The sequence below is a fragment of the Hyperolius riggenbachi genome, chromosome 8, assembly GCF_040937935.1.
Source record: "Hyperolius riggenbachi isolate aHypRig1 chromosome 8, aHypRig1.pri, whole genome shotgun sequence".
NCBI classification, from domain to species: domain Eukaryota; kingdom Metazoa; phylum Chordata; class Amphibia; order Anura; family Hyperoliidae; genus Hyperolius; species Hyperolius riggenbachi.
In genome coordinates, this window is record NC_090653.1 from 209071503 (window position 1) to 209088507 (window position 17005).

Consider the following 17005-nt stretch of genomic DNA (forward strand, 5'->3'; position numbering starts at 1 on the left):
GTGAGATTACTGCCCATAAAATATTAGGGAGATATGGGAAATTCCATCCTGTTCTGTCAGATGCATTTAAACCAGCTGGATCCAAAGGGATGAACACACACACTGCTCACTGGTTTCATCCAAAACTGAGAGCGTTAAAACACAGGAACAGATGTGACTGAGGGACAAAACGCCATACGATGGAAGATAATGAAATGCAGAACGGAGAAAACTTAAAAACAAAAATAGCTATATAATTTTTGCACTTTATACTGTTAGTGTGCTCTACTTAAAGTGAACCTGAACTGAGTAAAATTATTTAAAATAAACACATGAAGTACCTGCAAATGAATTTTACATACTTGCCCTGCGGTCAGTTCCTCTCAGAAGCTCACCATTCATCTTCTTAAAGAGGAACTGTCGCAAAAATCTTAATCTTAATCTTTCCCACCAAGACGTTGCGTTTTAGGGGGCGTTATGGTTGCATAACGTGCCCCTATCGCAACGCATGGTGGTGTTAAAGTTGGACATCAGATTGAGCTGCGTTATGCAGCTCTCAAAGCAGCCGCTCCAGGTTAGTGATAGGAAGTCCGGATCTTTTTAAGTATTCGGATCATTTGAATCGGATCATTGAAAAGATCCGAATCATTTGAATCATTTTACTAGGGAAGCAGACTGGGTGAAATGACTAGCAGGACAGGACTTTTCCTGCACTGTACATTCTGTATGTTCCTGTTTCTTCCAGACAGACATCCACTGTGAACTGAATCTTTTATTGTGATGATCCGGATGATTCGACTCACAAAAAAGATCTGGCTCAAATGATCGATTCGTTCATGATTCAGGCAACACTACAGTCCCACCAAGTGTCTCCACAGTGCAGTGAATATTAATTAGCCATGTGGCTGGCTGTGAAGGAGGAGGGAAGACCTCCACCTCCAACACTCCTCCTCCAACATTACTGAGCATGTGCAAACAGTCTAATGTGGTTTAGCCCAGTATAATGTACAGCATGCAGCACTTTGTTTAAACGTGCTGCGTTACTATGTAACGCAACGTGTGCACTGTGAACAACACATTGATTTTACAGTGCTGTGAGTTAGGCTGCGTTACTGGCTGCTGTAACGTGGGACTTTAACGTCCCACTGAGAAACCAGCCTAAAATGAGCCATACATTACTTTTGTCCTATGTTGTTGTCACTTACAGTAGTTAGTAGGAATCTGACATTACCGACAGGTTTTGGGTTAGTCCATCTCTTCATGGGGGAGTCTCAGCATGGCCTTTATTCTTTATAAAGACATTCCCTGAAAAAGATTTATACAAAGATTCTGGCCAGCCTCCACGCTCGCTGCACACTTATTTGGCAGTTGGACGGAGCAACTGCCATTCACTAAGTGCTTTTCAAAATAAAGGAAACCCTGAGAACCCCCCATGAGAAGATGGGCTAGTCCAAAATCTGTCGTCAATGTTATATTTCTACTACTTACTGTAAGTGACAGCAACATAGGAGTAAAGTAATTTATGGCTCATTTTACTCTGGAAGAAACGTACTTCTTATTTGTATATGTTTACATGTATTTTAAATTTAAAGATTTTTGCGACAGAGGTGCTTTAAAGTGATTCCTTTCATTTCTGGCAAGATTTTATCAAAACTGAAATATATCAGTTGCTGTCCGTTATATATCAGTTGCTGTCAGTTATAACTGAAAGGACAACTGATGAGCAAGGTAAGGTCCATGTTTCCCTATGGCTCAAGTGGGTGATATGACAGTTTAAAAGTGTGCCGACCAGGAAGCTGTTATGGGGTAATGGCCATTTTCAAAACGGAGGACGAATAATTCCATTGATCACAGTGGACAAACAGGACGCAGGAGAGGAGAAAGAGATTGAGGAGTGGACTCAGGGCCGGGCCGAGGCATAGGCTGGAGAGGCTTCAGCCTCAGGGCGCAGTGTAGGAGGGGGCGCACAATTCATTCAGCTGTCATTCCTAATTGTGTTTGAAGCAGAAAGAAATAAGAAAAGGGGATACATAGCAGTGACTGCAAGGCAGATAACTAGATATTAAGGTGTTGGGGAGGTTGTGGGCCCTGTGGCACCTCTTAGTCTAATAGCAATCAGTGTGTGACGGCTGGGGTGGGAGGGATGGAGGGGCGCACTTTGGAGTCACAGCCTTGGGTGCTGGAGGACCTTGTCCCGCCTCTGAGTGGACTACTTTATTTTGACACTTCATTTTCAGTTCAGGTTTGCTTTAAAGGGTTCCTGAGGTTAGAGACATATGGTGGCTACTATATTTATTTCCTTTTAAACAATGCACATTGCCTGGCTGTCCTGCTGATCCTTTGCCTCTAATACCTTTAGCCACAGACCCTGAACAAATGTTTCTGACAAAAATCTGACTGGATTTGCTATATGCTTGTTTTAGGTGACACTACTGACCAGTAAGATCAGCAGGATACCAGGCAACTGGTATTGTTTAAAAGGAAATAGATAAGGCAGCCTCCATATCACTCTCACCTCTGGTTCCCTTTAAAGAGACTCTGTAACGTCAAAAACATACCCTGGGGGGTACTCACCTCGGGTGGGGGAAGCCTCGGGATCCTAATGAGGCTTCCCACGCCGTCCTCTGTCCCACGGGGGTCTCGCTGCAGCCCTCCGAACAGCCGGCGACAAAGCCGACTGTCAGTTCAATATTTACCTTTGCAGGCTCCAGCGGGGGCGCTGTGGCTGCTCTCGGCTCCGAACTACACGGAAATACCCGATCTCAGTCGGGTCCGCTCTACTGCGCAGGCGCCGGAAACTTGCGCCTGCGCAGTAGAGCAGACTAGACGGCGATCGGGTATTTCCGTGTAGTTCGGAGCCGACAGCCATCAGAGCGCCTGCGCAGGAGCCAGGAAGGTAATTATTGACGTCATTATTCTCGGAGGGCTGCAGCGAGACCCCTGAGGGACGGAGGACGGCGTGGGAAGCCTCATTAGGATCCGGAGGCGTCCCCCACCCGAGGTGAGTACCCCCCAGGGGATCTTTTGATGTTACAGATCCTCTTTAAGTGTGCTTAGATAACTTAAAATTAGATTCTAATCAATAATGCGATATAACGGCATTGTTTTAGTTTTGAATACGCACTGCAGTTACTTTACTGTCAATATAAGAACATAGTAAGGGCCTATATTATACATAAAGGAGTTGACATAACGTTATTTTAAAAGGGGGTTAAAGCCCAAGTTCTGCCTCCCATTTTTTAAAGCAAACTTTTACCTCAGTGATATGATAATATTTACCTGCTCCATCAATGCATTGTTTCTCTTCTGCTCTTCCCGAAAGTCATATGCTCTATGCTGCATACCTCCTTTTCCAGATCACGTGACCTGCCTCAGGAGCCAGAGGTTCAAAGGAGGAGTATAGCGCATGTGGCTATCAGGAAGATCAGAGGAGACCTCAACCAGTGCTGCAGCAGGTAAACAGTAAACCATACCTCTTAACTTTTTGAGATTTGAAAGAGGGACAATTAAGCTATGCCCGTGCCACACCCATAAACACACTCCCGGCACACCCCTAGTCACACATACCATAAAGATTTAATAAGAAACATGTGTTGTTTAATAATTCAATAATTCATTCTATCCTGATTCATTTCCTTCATATTAACATATGAAAATTAGAAATACATAAATTTAAAGTATGGGACTAAAATTTAGGGTCAATTCAACACATTTTCAGTATAAAAATACATATATTTACATAGATTTGTACATCAGTCCTGAAAGAGGGACAAATGAAGAAGAAAGAGGGACAAAGGGATTAGGATCTCAATAGAGGGACAGTTGGGAGCTATAATTAAACTGTTCCATGTCACTACTCTGCACTACTCTACAGGCCCTCACAGTCACTATAGCTATGCCACTTAGTTTGAGACTGTTCAATAAATGTTAAATCCTGATAAAAAAAATTTGACCCACGACTTAGACTGTGTTTTAGATTTTGGCCCCTTGCGTGATTGAGTTTGACACCCCTGGTGTAGAGGCCCAGGACCCACTTCTTACTGTGGTGGTGGTCCTGTACAAGCTTTTGCGTACAGGGCAAGTGTGAGTAAGCTCCAAGCATGCCCAGTAGAATGATGCGAATGTGAATGGTGGGGTGTAAGAGCATCGTGTAGCCTATGGAATATCCGGAGCACTATTGAGGAATTATTAAGCAAAATTTTCCTCAGGTACACATTAATGCATGTGATGTGACAGAGAATTTACACCTTTTTGCACATCAGTAATTTTTGCTATAAATATTTTTAAATTGCCTTCTGGTTAGCTCTTATGTTTCTTTTTTCTGTTGACATTACCGTTCAATCTACAAGCCATTTCAAATGACAATGACACTAGCTGCAGACAGCTTCGACATCAACTCAGCATTATTCAGCGCTGCGTAATATGTTGGCGCTTTATAAATACAATAAATAATAATAAATAATAATATTTTCAACTCACTAACCATCCCTTAGACTGGGTTCACACTGGCAGAAAACCTTCCTCTTACAGCATGGAACAGAACTGATTGGCAGACATGCAAATAAATCCTATATAAAGCAATAGGATCTGTTCACATCAATCCATTCATACTGTTCCTTCGAGCGGAACGCGATGTGTGGTTTGTGATATTTGCGAATCTGGATCACCAGCAAAGCAGATGCTGATCAAAGCAATGGAAGACTATGAGAACAGTCAGTGTCCCTCTTTTCTTTGGGGGTGGATGGGAACAATGTTTGAAGAAGATCTGGAGTATGCTACTGGAAGTATAATATTTTATGCTGATTCTAGTTTTACACCATACAAAGGAAGCTTTTGCTTGCATAATGCCAAATATAGTTCCATTTTTCTAAGGGCTAAATCTTTCCTAGTTCATTCTTCCATCTTATCATATAATTGGGTTTTGTAATTGACTTAGGGATTAGTATGACTAATCTTTTATTTGATATTATTCCTTTTGTCAGAGCCACTTACAATCTAAGGCTCAGAGGATCTGTGCACCAAAATGCAACCCTAGCTTCATCTTGGCCTGCAAACTTGTGCATGGGAAATTGTTTGCGGCAGTGGCCAAGCCTTAGATCCTTAATGGGTCAATAACAATAAAAATATGTATGATATTTGACCTTGACAATTTTCTAGATCTTTCTAATAACTCAGTCTGGAGAACGTTAGCAATGTATCTGATGGCTGAGCATAGTGTCTTATTTCCAGGTAGCTGTGTAAAGCTGTTCTAGGACCCAGTGACCAACTCATGTAGATAACAGTGCCCCAAATGAGTACTCACCTCAATAGAGTGAATACCCTGTATAACCCATAGGCTTCCCCTATCCTCCTCCACCAGGCCATTCCAGGGCTATATCCTTCTGAAAACCGCCAACAACCTCTAGTGATGGCTCACACATGCTCAGTAGCACAGACCTAATCGGGGTCAAATTTTTCTGCCAAAAATCTAGGCGGTGCCTGTGCCCATTGGGGGAAGGGGTCTAGAGAATCCAGATGCTTCCCTCTCCCAAGGTAAGTATCAAACTTTATAGACATATTGGTCAATAAACCATAGATGTCTCTGCATGGCTACCATACTTGTCTGGTAGATGCCACTATATATATATATATATACATATATATATATATATATATACACATATATATATATATATATATATATATATATATATATATATATATATATATATATATATATATATATATATACATACATACATACATACATACATACATACATACATACATACATACATATATATATATATATATATATATATATATATATATATATATATATATATATATAATCTTCTAAAAAAATTAGCATATTGTGATAAAGTTCATTATTTTCTGTAATGTACTGATAAACATTAGACTTTTATATATTTTAGATTCAAATACACACAACTGAAGTAGTTCAAGCCTTTTATTGTTTTAATATTGATGATTTTGGCATACACCTCATGAAAACCCAAATTTCCTATCTCAAAAAGTTAGCATATTTCATCCGACCAATAAAAGAAAAGTGTTTTTAAAACAAAAAAAGTCAACCTTCAAATAATTATGTTCAGTTATGCACTCAATACTTGGTCGTGAATCCTTTTGCAGAAATGACTGCTTCAATGCGGCGTGGCATGGAGGCAATCAGCCTGTGGCACTGTTCAGGTGTTATGGAGGCCCAGGATGCTTCGATAGCGGCCTTAAGCTCATCCAGAGTGTTGGGTCTTGCATCTCTCAACTTTCTCTTCACAATATCCCACAGATTCTCTATGGGGTTCAGGTCAGGAGAGTTGGCAGGCCAATTGAGCACAGTAATACCATGGTCAGTAAACCATTTACCAGTGGTTTTTGGCACTGTGAGCAGGTGCCAGGTCCTGCTGAAAAATGAAATCTTCATCTCCATAAAGCTTTTCAGCAGATGGAAGCATGAACCCACTTTTGAACCAGAAACAGCGGCAGAAGCGCCTGACCTGGGCTACAGAGAAGCAGGACTGGACTGTTGCTTAGTGGATTCAAAGTACTTTTTTCGGATGAAAGCAACTTTTACATGTCATTCGGAAATCAAGGTGCCAGAGTCTGGAGGAAGACTGGGGAGAGGGAAATGCCAAAATGCCTGAAGTCCAGTGTCAAGTACCCACAGTCAGTGATGGTCTGGGGTGCCATGTCAGCTGCTGGTGTTGGTCCACTGTGTTTTATCAAGGGCAGGGTCAATGCAGCTAGCTATCAGGAGATTTTGGAGCACTTCATGCTTCCATCTGCTGAAAAGCTTTATGGAGATGAAGATTTCATTTTTCAGCAGGACCTGGCACCTGCTCACAGTGCCAAAAGCACTGGTAAATGGTTTACTGACCATGGTATTACTGTGCTCAATTGGCCCGCCAACTCTCCTGACCTGAACCCCATAGAGAATCTGTGGGATATTGTGAAGAGAAAGTTGAGAGACGCAAGACCCAACACACTGGATGAGCTTAAGGCCACTATCGAAGCATCCTGGGCCTCCATAACACCTGAGCAGTGCCACAGGCTAATTACCTCCATGCCACATTGCTACCTCCATGCCACGTTGCATTGAAGCAGTCATTTCTGCAAAAGGATTCCCGACCAAGTATTGAGCGCATAACTGAACATAATTATTTGAAGGTTGACTTTTTTTGTTTTAAAAACACTTTTCTTTTATTGGTCGGATGAAATATGCTAATTGTTTGAGATAGGAAATTTGGGTTTCCATGAGCTGTATGCCAAAATCATCAATATTAAAACAATAAAAGGCTTGAACTACTTCAGTTGTGTGTATTTGAATCTAAAATATATAAAAGTCTAATGTTTATAAGTACATTACAGAAAATAATGAACTTTATCACAATATGCTAATTTTTTGAGATTATATATATATATATATATATATATATATATATATATAATCTTTCAACTGTTTCACTGCTTCCCAAGGTGGAGCTGGAGTTCATGGGATCAATCCAATCGTTTTCCAGTTAGGTTTATATTTCAAAATCATATTAATTTTATAATTTAGTTCTGGAGCAGCTTTAATTTTAAAATTGGTATATTAACTGGCAGACGTTCAAAAGGTACATTAATCTTAGGGAGGTTGGACATTTTATCTACTGTGACTTGACTTAAGGTTCATACAAACCTTAAATTGAACTCGGTTTAGGCAGCCGCTACAGACTGCCTCAGGTGACAATCTATTGTATGTTCTGCGGCCCCAATACATTGGAGAGAGATCCAACATGTTGGATCATCTTGCCCAACGCAATTGTCCTCTCTCTCACTCCGCCCACTCCACAGTGACAGAACAGGTTGATAGCCTGCAGGCTAGCAGTGTGTCGGCCTCAGTCTGTTGCAATAGCTCATGTCCCTATCTCTGCCAAGCAACAGTAATCTGAAGTTTGTACCCAGCTCAAAATCAGTAGTTTCTTCCACAGCCCCATCAACTTACCATTTATTTCCACATGGGTGAGACATTTTCTGCATGGAATGTGGTTGTAATGTACATTCCCAAGTACTTAATCTTTTTATTCCTCTAGGAATAAGGAAAATTCTACTTTAATTGCAGAATAGATTCTCTCGTAATTTTTCAAGGGAGGGCTTCCATGTTGCTGTGGTTTATCTTGTAGCCTGAGAGATTTCTATACAGGTTTATTTCCTTATGTAGGTTAGGTAGAGAGATGTTCCCTCAGTTTCTTGATGAAAAGCCATCACAGGATGTCTATGGATAGTTAGGAGTCTTATGACAGAACAACGTCTTACCTTTAGGAGATCAATTTCCTTAATACAATCTTGTCTGGCTTTGGCATCCATCATCTCAAATATCTGTGAAGGATAACCCGATGTTAGCAAGCAGGGAAAATGTACAGAGCTGGAATAAAAATAAAACTATCCTAGGAAATTACACAATTAGAGGAAAGGCTTTTCAGTCAACCAAAATGTGCAGTCTTGAATGGATTACCATTCTTTGAATAGAATCATAGCAAACCTATTACATTTAAAAAGACACTGAAGTATATACGAATAATAGACAATAATAGAAATATAGTACTATAACTATCAAGTGCCTTTGTTAGCAATAAAAAGTCCATACCTACAATAAACCAAGTTAGTTTATGAAACGTTGTAGCATAATTACATAAGGCCTTTTTAAACTTATATGATAAAGACATCTAGAAAAAACTCCTCTTCTTTTCCTTAGGAAAAAACAAACACTCTATTTTATCCTTACTATGTTTGTCTTGAGAAAGAAGAATCAAACTGTATGCCAAAACTTCTAGCAGCAGAATTATCAGCGTATGAATGTTCTTGCCATCTGTAATATGAGTGCAGGGAGAAGCTGAGAGATTGCTCTCCCTGCACTAGGTAATCTAGGGCAGGGGTCAGAAACCTTTTTGGCTGAGAGAGCAATAAACGGCACATATTTTAAAATGTAATTCCGTGAGAGCCATACAATATGTTTCAAACTGGGGCAGTAGGGCTCACGTCCCTGTTGCCAATGTGATGTGTATACAGTTGATCCGCCAGGCAGCGGAACTGTCAGACACGTCTTTAGCTTCTCTTGGGTTTCAGCAACATCAGCAATTTCCCGGAGAGCCAGACAGGAGAAATACTGACTAACAGCTTGTACAATTAGCTAGCTGACTTGGGGGTTGATTCACTTTATAGGATGAGATCCCCGCACTTTGGCCCAATAGTCCAAATAGTAATGTTACTTGACAGGCAGCCTATTGGGCCAATCAATGTGCGGGGATCTCATCCTACAAAGTCACTGGACCTGACAGGGTCCAGAGTGGGACAATTGGAGCAGCCATTCATTTTGGGGTAGCACGAGTAACTCAGTAGTGCATGTTACAGCAGTAGCGCGACAATAGATTAAGCCCTGCGCTGTCTTCGCACACTGATGGATGGGATGGATAGAAGGGTGCTGCTCCAAATGCTGGGTGGTGCCAGTGGATCTTTGCAAAATAGTAAAAGAAACAGGAGTGCACCTCTGGTGCAATAACATTTTTTACTTAATAAAGACACACTTTAAAAGTTACACTCACAGTGTATTTGTTGATAAGTGCGCCTGTCAGGCCTGCCGGCAGTCCTCTCCTGACTCCCGCGCTTGGCCAAAGCGGCGAGGAGCGATGTTACTAGCGCAGAGTCGGTTGCGGTGGGAGGAGCCAGGTCGTGGTAAAGCCGTCTGACGTCACGACGCGCTTCGGTGTTAAATACGCCTTCGTCAGGTGACGCGACATTGGGGACGGCTGTGTTTTATCTCTCCCGGGGTGGGAGGAGATGGGGAGTATCTAAGGGAAGTCCCTAGTGGTTTTGTGGAGCCGCCTTTGGGCTCACTTGCATAAAAACACTTGCTTTAATAGTGTGATGATCCGCTCAGCTGGATGCACTGGCAGACAGCTGTTTGACCATTCCTCTAGTCTGTGGGCTGCAAGTCTCTGGAAGAGAGACCTGTTTTTCCATTGCAAGTTTCTGGTCTGTTCTGCTGCTGAGGAATTTGCATACATTCGTTATGCAAATCCCCTACCTACCTCCTTTGATGACTGGCACTATAAGAGCTCTCTGCTCCCAGAATTCTTTGCTGGTCATTCCTTCAGGGTTTGTAGTAAACACTCCTAGAGTGTCAGCCATGCTACTTCTTGTTAAAGTTATCTTAGAGTAATTATTTGGACTGCACTAAGCAGTTTCCCTAGTGCAGTTAGGATTGCATATCTGTTTGTTTGTCTGTTGCGATTGTCCTGTCCCAGCGGTGGTCGACAGGAAATCGTTCTGTTTGTCTGGGGTGCTAACCGGCACTGCGGTAGTTGCTGGTAGCCCCTTCTGATCTGTGTTGCCTGGATCACAATAGCCTCTAGCGCTAGTGGCCTTCTGATGTAGTTTCTGGAGTGTAAGCTGGAGCTGCGGTTGCTTCCTCATCTAATCTGTCTTGTTTAGATCGCACTAGCCGCTAGCGTTAGCGGCTGTGGATCTATCTGATCTGTGTTCCTGCTTGGATCACACTTGCTCTGGCGGAAGATCCTTTCTGCCTAGTTCCTTTTTCTCGTTTGTCTGTCTTGTCTGATACAGGCACTTGCTGTAGGCTCGGTAGTTACTGGTAGCCCCTTCTGATCTGTCTTGCCTGGATCGCAATAGCCTCTAGCGTTAGTGGCTATGGATCCTTCTGATCTAGTTTCTAGAGTGTAAGCTGGAGCTGCGGTTGCTTCCGGCTACCTCATCTGATCTGTCTTGTTTAGATCGCACTAGCCGCTAGCGTTAGCGGCTGTGGATCTTTCTGATCTGTGTTCCTGCTTGGATCACACTTGCTCTGACGGAAGAGCAGTGGATCCTTTCTGCCTAGTTCCAGTTCCTCGTTTGTCTGTCTTGTCTGATACGGGCGCTTGCTGTAGGCTCGGTGAGGTAACCGTTAAGCAAGCGTTCACGTTCTTTGTTTCGTATTTGTCTGTCGGTGGTTAGTTAGGCGTGCTTGCCTCTGTTGTGCTTAACTCGCGGAGACCGCGTTACAAACGCGTTCGCTGTTGCGAATGAGTGCGGTGTTCGCGTTTAGTTAGCGTTTGTTATTTTCTTTATCATTCTCATTGTATTATTTGCTGTGCCTTTGCTCCTCTTGTGTTCTGTTCTAGTCTGTCATGTGTCACTTCTGGCGATCCCCTTTCTCGCGATCGCGTTCCTACTTTTGTTTCTGCTGATGTGTGTTGACCGTCGCACAGTCGCGACTAGATTGGTGAACACACATTCGTCCTGTCCCTGTGCTCTTTCTCTTTATGGGCTGTTCAGCCCCGCATTGTCTTGATCTGTACAATCCCCATTTGGCATCTGTGGCCGTGCAGCGATTGTACTCGTCTGTACTACACAGCACCATCTGGTGGTGGGAATTTCCCTCTGCTGGTGCATTGCACCTAGCCTGGGTTCACCCAATTATACGCTTGTGGAAGGTTTTCGCTGTGTCAGTGCGCATCTCGTGCGCTGACCACGAAAACGATTCCGCAAACGTTACAAATAGACAATTAGAATTAAAATCGAAATAAGACTAAACATAAAAATAAAGATTAAAAAGGTGACATTAAACATTTGCATATGTAAATTTAAATAGACCTATTGAATCAAGGTTTAGAACGATGGAATGCAAATTTATGACGGCTGACCCCAGGGGCAGTGGGCAACAGCGGGCATTAGAAAAATTGATGCCAATGGTGACAGATGTGGCACTATTACATGCAGAGAGGCACCCCCTGGTGGAAGTCCACAATAATCTTGGATTATGTTAAGGGGTAGATTACTTATGTACAGAAGGAATATTACTTTATCTCTATCAACCAGGGGGTGGACACTGTTAAAAACCATAATGGTGAAGGCGGAGTGCTGTTCATGAGACGATCCCATCGCATGAGCAGCTAATGGTATGCATTTAATGCACAGGTCTTATGTGACGATAACGTCGTACGGGCTGCTAGTAGACACACGGAGCTCCCACTAGGGAAGTGGGAGTATGTTGCAAAATACTTCTATTGGCAGGGGCACCCGAACAGTGGTACAGTACTGACGGCTAGGCTTACACAATTAACCATAGTGAAGGTAGGAAAGGTAAATATAGTAATCCGCCAGGCCGATAAAGGTGGTAGTATTGTCATACAAGATTTTGATAAATACCGTAAGGAGGGGGAAAGACTGTTAGGGGATAATAATACTTACCTCAGGTTTATGGCTGATCCCACACAGATATATGCCAAAGAACTTCTAAGGATTCTGGACAGGGGTTTACAACAAGGATTATTGACAGATGAAGAATACAAGTTCCTTGTTCCAACTAACCCATTGGTGCCATATTTCTATCATATCCCCCCCCCCCGGATGGCCTATCGTGGCAGGAATGGAGGGCTTGCTGGCCCCAATTTAAGATTACATTGATCATTACCTACAGGTTATTGTCCAGCAAACAGAGGCATACACGAGAGACTCCATGCATGTATTAGAGATCTTGGAACCATACCAGTGGAAAAACAGCTATTCGTGGGCGTCTCTGGATGTTTGCTCTCTGTACACTTGCATTCCCCATGACAAGGGGTTGGAAGCTGTAAACTTTTTTTCTGCTCAAAGAGGGCTCTTTCAATCCTAAACAAGCACAATTCATCCTGGACCTCCTGGAATTTGCGCTTAAACATAATTATTTCACCTTCATGAATCAATTTTTCCTCCAAACCTGTGGTACATCGATGGGGGCTGGGTTCGCTCCCAGCTTTGCTAACATCTATATGGCCTACTGGGAGCACCAGTACATCTGAACCAATCACATCTTCAAGGAAAACTTAATTCTATATGCTCGGTATATAGATGAAATGTTGTTAATTTGGGATGGAACAGAAAAATTCAGAAAATGTATGGAATACTGCAACACAAGTGACACTGGTCTGGAATTTACATCCGTCATAGACAAAGAGAAATTCGTTTTCCTGTACCTGGAACTATCCGTTGATGGCCAGTCTCAAATATGCACGCAAACCCACTTCAAACCGACAGCTGGTAACTCATATTTACATGCTGCCAGTTGTCATCACCCAAAATGGGTGAAAAATATTCTGCGTAGTCAATTCTGTTGGCTTAGAAGGAATTGCACCAAGGATCAGGACTATATGAGACAAGCAGAACAGCTGGCAAATAAATTCAAGGAGAAAGGATATCAAGATTCCAATATAAATGCAGCAATAGAAGAATTTAGAAGTAAGGAAAGAGTTGGACAAAGCAGAAAAATTGGGAAAAAGGAACCAACACCGACATTTATCGCGGGTTATACCGAAGGCTCGCGTCGGATCCAGAGTATCATCAGGAAAAACTGGCCAATCATTCCACAGGACCCTTTGCTTAAAACCTCTATGCCCAAGACACCAAAAGTGATATTAAGAGGGCACGCTCTCTTAAGAATCAGATTGCACCAAGCAATAGGAGACAAGAAACCCCACAAACATGTCTGAGATCCAATATTGTGGGTAACTTTAAGTAAGGAAGCTTACGTTGTGGATGCTGTCCATTTATAATGCATGGCATAAAAAGCTTCCAACACCCAGATGGGTGGTCCCTCCCACTTAAGCAATTCATTAACTGTGCAACAGAATTTGTCATCTATGTCCTAATGTGTAGCTGCAAAAAACTTTATGTGGGTAGAACAACCAGGTCCCTAAGAGACTTGGAGAACACAAATGCAACATACTATCTAAATCCGAAAAGCATAGTGTGCCCAGACATTTCACAAAATACCATCAATCTGACCCCGGTTGTCTCAAGATCATGGGCCTTGAGAGTATTCCATCCACTTTATCTAGAGGTTTGCGATACAAGAGACTATGTGAACAAGAAGTATTCTGGATCTTCAAATTGAACAGTCTGTCACCAAAAGGTCTAAATAAGGACCTAGAAGTACGAAGCTTCCTGCAATGAGACCTTCTGGACTCTGTACAAATTAAAATTCTACCTCTTTGGTCCACTCCCCTTCCACCCATCTTACCCCTTTTTCCCCCTTCCCAACCCCATTCCCGCCTCACCTTGTTTTCCAGCACCCTTTCCCTACCTCCCCCCCTGTTCCACCGCCCTCCCCCATGAACCTCCCCACCCTCCCTTACCTTTCCTACCTGCCCCCCACATAGACTGATACACCACAATGTCACATCCACCTTCACTATGGTTAATTGTGTAAGCCTAGCCGGCAGTATTGTACCACCGTTCGGGTGCCCCTGCCAATAGAAGTATTTTGCTTACTTGGTAACATACTCCCACTTTCCTAGTGGGAGCTCCGTGTGTCTACTAGCATCCCGTGCGTTGTTATCGTCGCATAAGACCTGTGCATTAAATGCATATCATCAGCTGCTCATGCGATGGGATTGTCGCATGAACAGCACTCCGCCTTCACCATTATGGTTTTTAACAGTGTCCACCCCCTAGTTGATAGAGATAAAGTAATATTCCTTCTGTACATAAGTAACCTACCCCTTAACATAATCCAAGATTACCGTGGACTTACACCAGGGGGTGCTTCCCTATATGGAATAGTGCCACATCTGTCACCATCGGAATACATTTTTCTAATGCCCGCTGTTGCCCATCGTTCTAAACCTTGATTCAATAGGTCTATTTAAATTTACATATGCACATGTTTAATGTCACCTTTTTAATCTTTATTTTTAAGTTTAGTCCTATTTCGATTTTAATTCTAATTGTCTATTAAAGCAAGTGTTTTTATGCAAGTGAGCCCAAAGGCAGCTCCACAAAACCACCAGGGACATCCCTTAGATACTCCCCATCATCTCCTACCCTGGGAGAAATAAAACACAGCCGTCCCCGCCATCGCATCACTTGACGAAGGCGTGGTTAACGCCAAAATGCGTCGTGACGTCAGACGGCTTTACCGTGACCTGGCTCCCCCCCCCCCTGCAACTGGCTCCACGCTAGTAACATCGCTCCCCGTGGCTCTAGCCAAGCGCGGGAGACAGGAGAGGACTGCCAGCAGGCCTGACAGGCACACTTATCAACAAATACACTGTGAGTGTAACTTTTAAAGCGTGTCTTTTTTAAGTAAAAATGTTTATTGCACCAGAGGTGCGCTCCTGTTTCTTTAACTATTTTGTACAGCAGTAAACTGAGCTAATACACCTGCCCTCAAACAGCAATAGTGGGTGTAGTGAGTAGTAAGTGGTACTAACTGCAAAAAAGTGGCTGCTGCTAGGGATGATCAAGTCTAAGAGAACACATAGAAGCAAGTTGCTGTCACTCATCGCTCACGTGACATTGCCCTATCTCAGGGGTGGACAAATTAAGAAATGTGGGTGACAGTTTTTCTAATCCAGGAGCCGGCAGGAATGTTATAAGAGCCAGCTCCATGGAAAATAATTAAGTGCCGGTATCAGTTGAAAAGGGCGCCTGAGCCATCTGTGTAAATAGGGCACCTCCATAGACTTCAATGTTATTTTCTGCAAATCTCGGCTATATGGTGGTGAAAAGGGCGCCCACGTTTTTATTTTCAGCTACAGTATAAAAGGGCGCCTTTTTATAGCCCAGATTTTTTTCGGCTATAAAAGTGTGCCGAGATATTGTTTTTTGGCTATACAAGGCTCTGGATATAGGCGAGATTATTTTTTGCAGCTATAAAAGGGTGCCTTTTATAACCAAGATTTTTTTCAGCTATAAAAGGGTACCTTTTATAGCTGATATTTTTGGGGGCTATAAAAGGGTGCTGGATATAGCCCAGATATTTGTTTTGGCTACAGGGACGTTGGCTATAGCCGAGATTTTTTTTCGGCCATATAAATGCGGCTACAAGAAGGTCACTAAATTAGGTTATATCAGTTAATTTGGTTACATCAGTTCAAAATAACATATATGTTTAACATGAAATGCGGCGAAAATTGGGCATCACCATGGGGGACTAAGGTTAGGCATCACCGGGGGGAGGGGTTAGGATTAGGCATCATCACGATGGTGGGTCTTAGGGTAAGGCACCACCAGGGAGGGGTCTTAGGGTTAGGGGAGGGTTCTGTGTGAGAGTAGGGAGAAGTTAGGTCATAGTAATCACTTTTCTCGGCAATATTACTTTTCTCAGCTATGTCCGGTGTCCTTTTATAACCCAAAAATAAAAATCTCAGCTATATCAGGTGCCCTTTTACAGACATAAAAATCTCGGCTATATCCAGCACCCTTTTATAGCCCAAAAATTCTCAGCTATATCCAGCACCCTTATAGCCCCCAAAATCCTTGGCTATAACCAGTGCCCTTTTATAGCTAAGAAACAAATTTCAGCTATATCCAGCACCCTTTTATAGCCAAAATCTCAGCTATATAAGGTGCTCTTTTTCCAGGCCCTCTTTTCAAAGGAATGCTGAGGCACAAGCTGTAATTTTTAAAGAGCTTTGGCTACCTGACTCCTAGGATATTTCCAGCCTTGTCCAAACTGCTGTCGCTTCTACAACATACTCTCAAACTGCCACCCTATCGTAATGGATCTACACTTTGCATTATATAAGAATAGCTGGGGACTCCAGCTTCAGCAAAGCATTATCATTAAACATTATGGTTTAAGTCAGATACACAAAGCACTAGGGGATTTCTGGTTTGTTCTGTTTTTTCTTACATACTACAAACATATTCCTTTGAAAGTTGAACTGGAGACTGGAAATCAAACACCGATACCATCGCGCACCTGACGGCAAGATCTCTTTCATACAAGATTTTTCCAGCATACCAGATCGATAGTTTCAATGTTGGCTGGAAAGTGATCAAAACTATGACTGGGTGGCCACGTTGGGGAATCAATCTCTGACAGATTTAATCATTAAGATCAAAACTGACAGACATACTGTAGATGCTGCAAACCCAGTAATTTATCTCACAGACGTGAGCGAAATTACCCCAACAGGGATACTTGCAATACCAAAATAACAGGCTCAAACCCATACTCACTCTGCAGTGACAGTTTTTTTTATGGGGGGGGGGGGGAGTCTGTGTTCCTGTT

The 17005-nt window shown here is 42.6% G+C and overlaps 1 protein-coding gene across 7 annotated transcripts in view; it reads right to left on the bottom strand.

Annotated features, from left to right (window-relative positions):
* NEK6 (NIMA related kinase 6) overlaps positions 1-17005 on the bottom strand; it is a 345606-nt gene that overhangs the window by 63952 nt on the left and 264649 nt on the right. For all 7 annotated transcript variants that reach the window (XM_068249732.1, XM_068249735.1, XM_068249736.1 and 4 more), the window contains one exon: positions 8272-8334. In XM_068249732.1, the coding sequence (XP_068105833.1) occupies positions 8272-8334 (63 nt within the window). The remainder of the gene's footprint in view (positions 1-8271; positions 8335-17005) is intronic.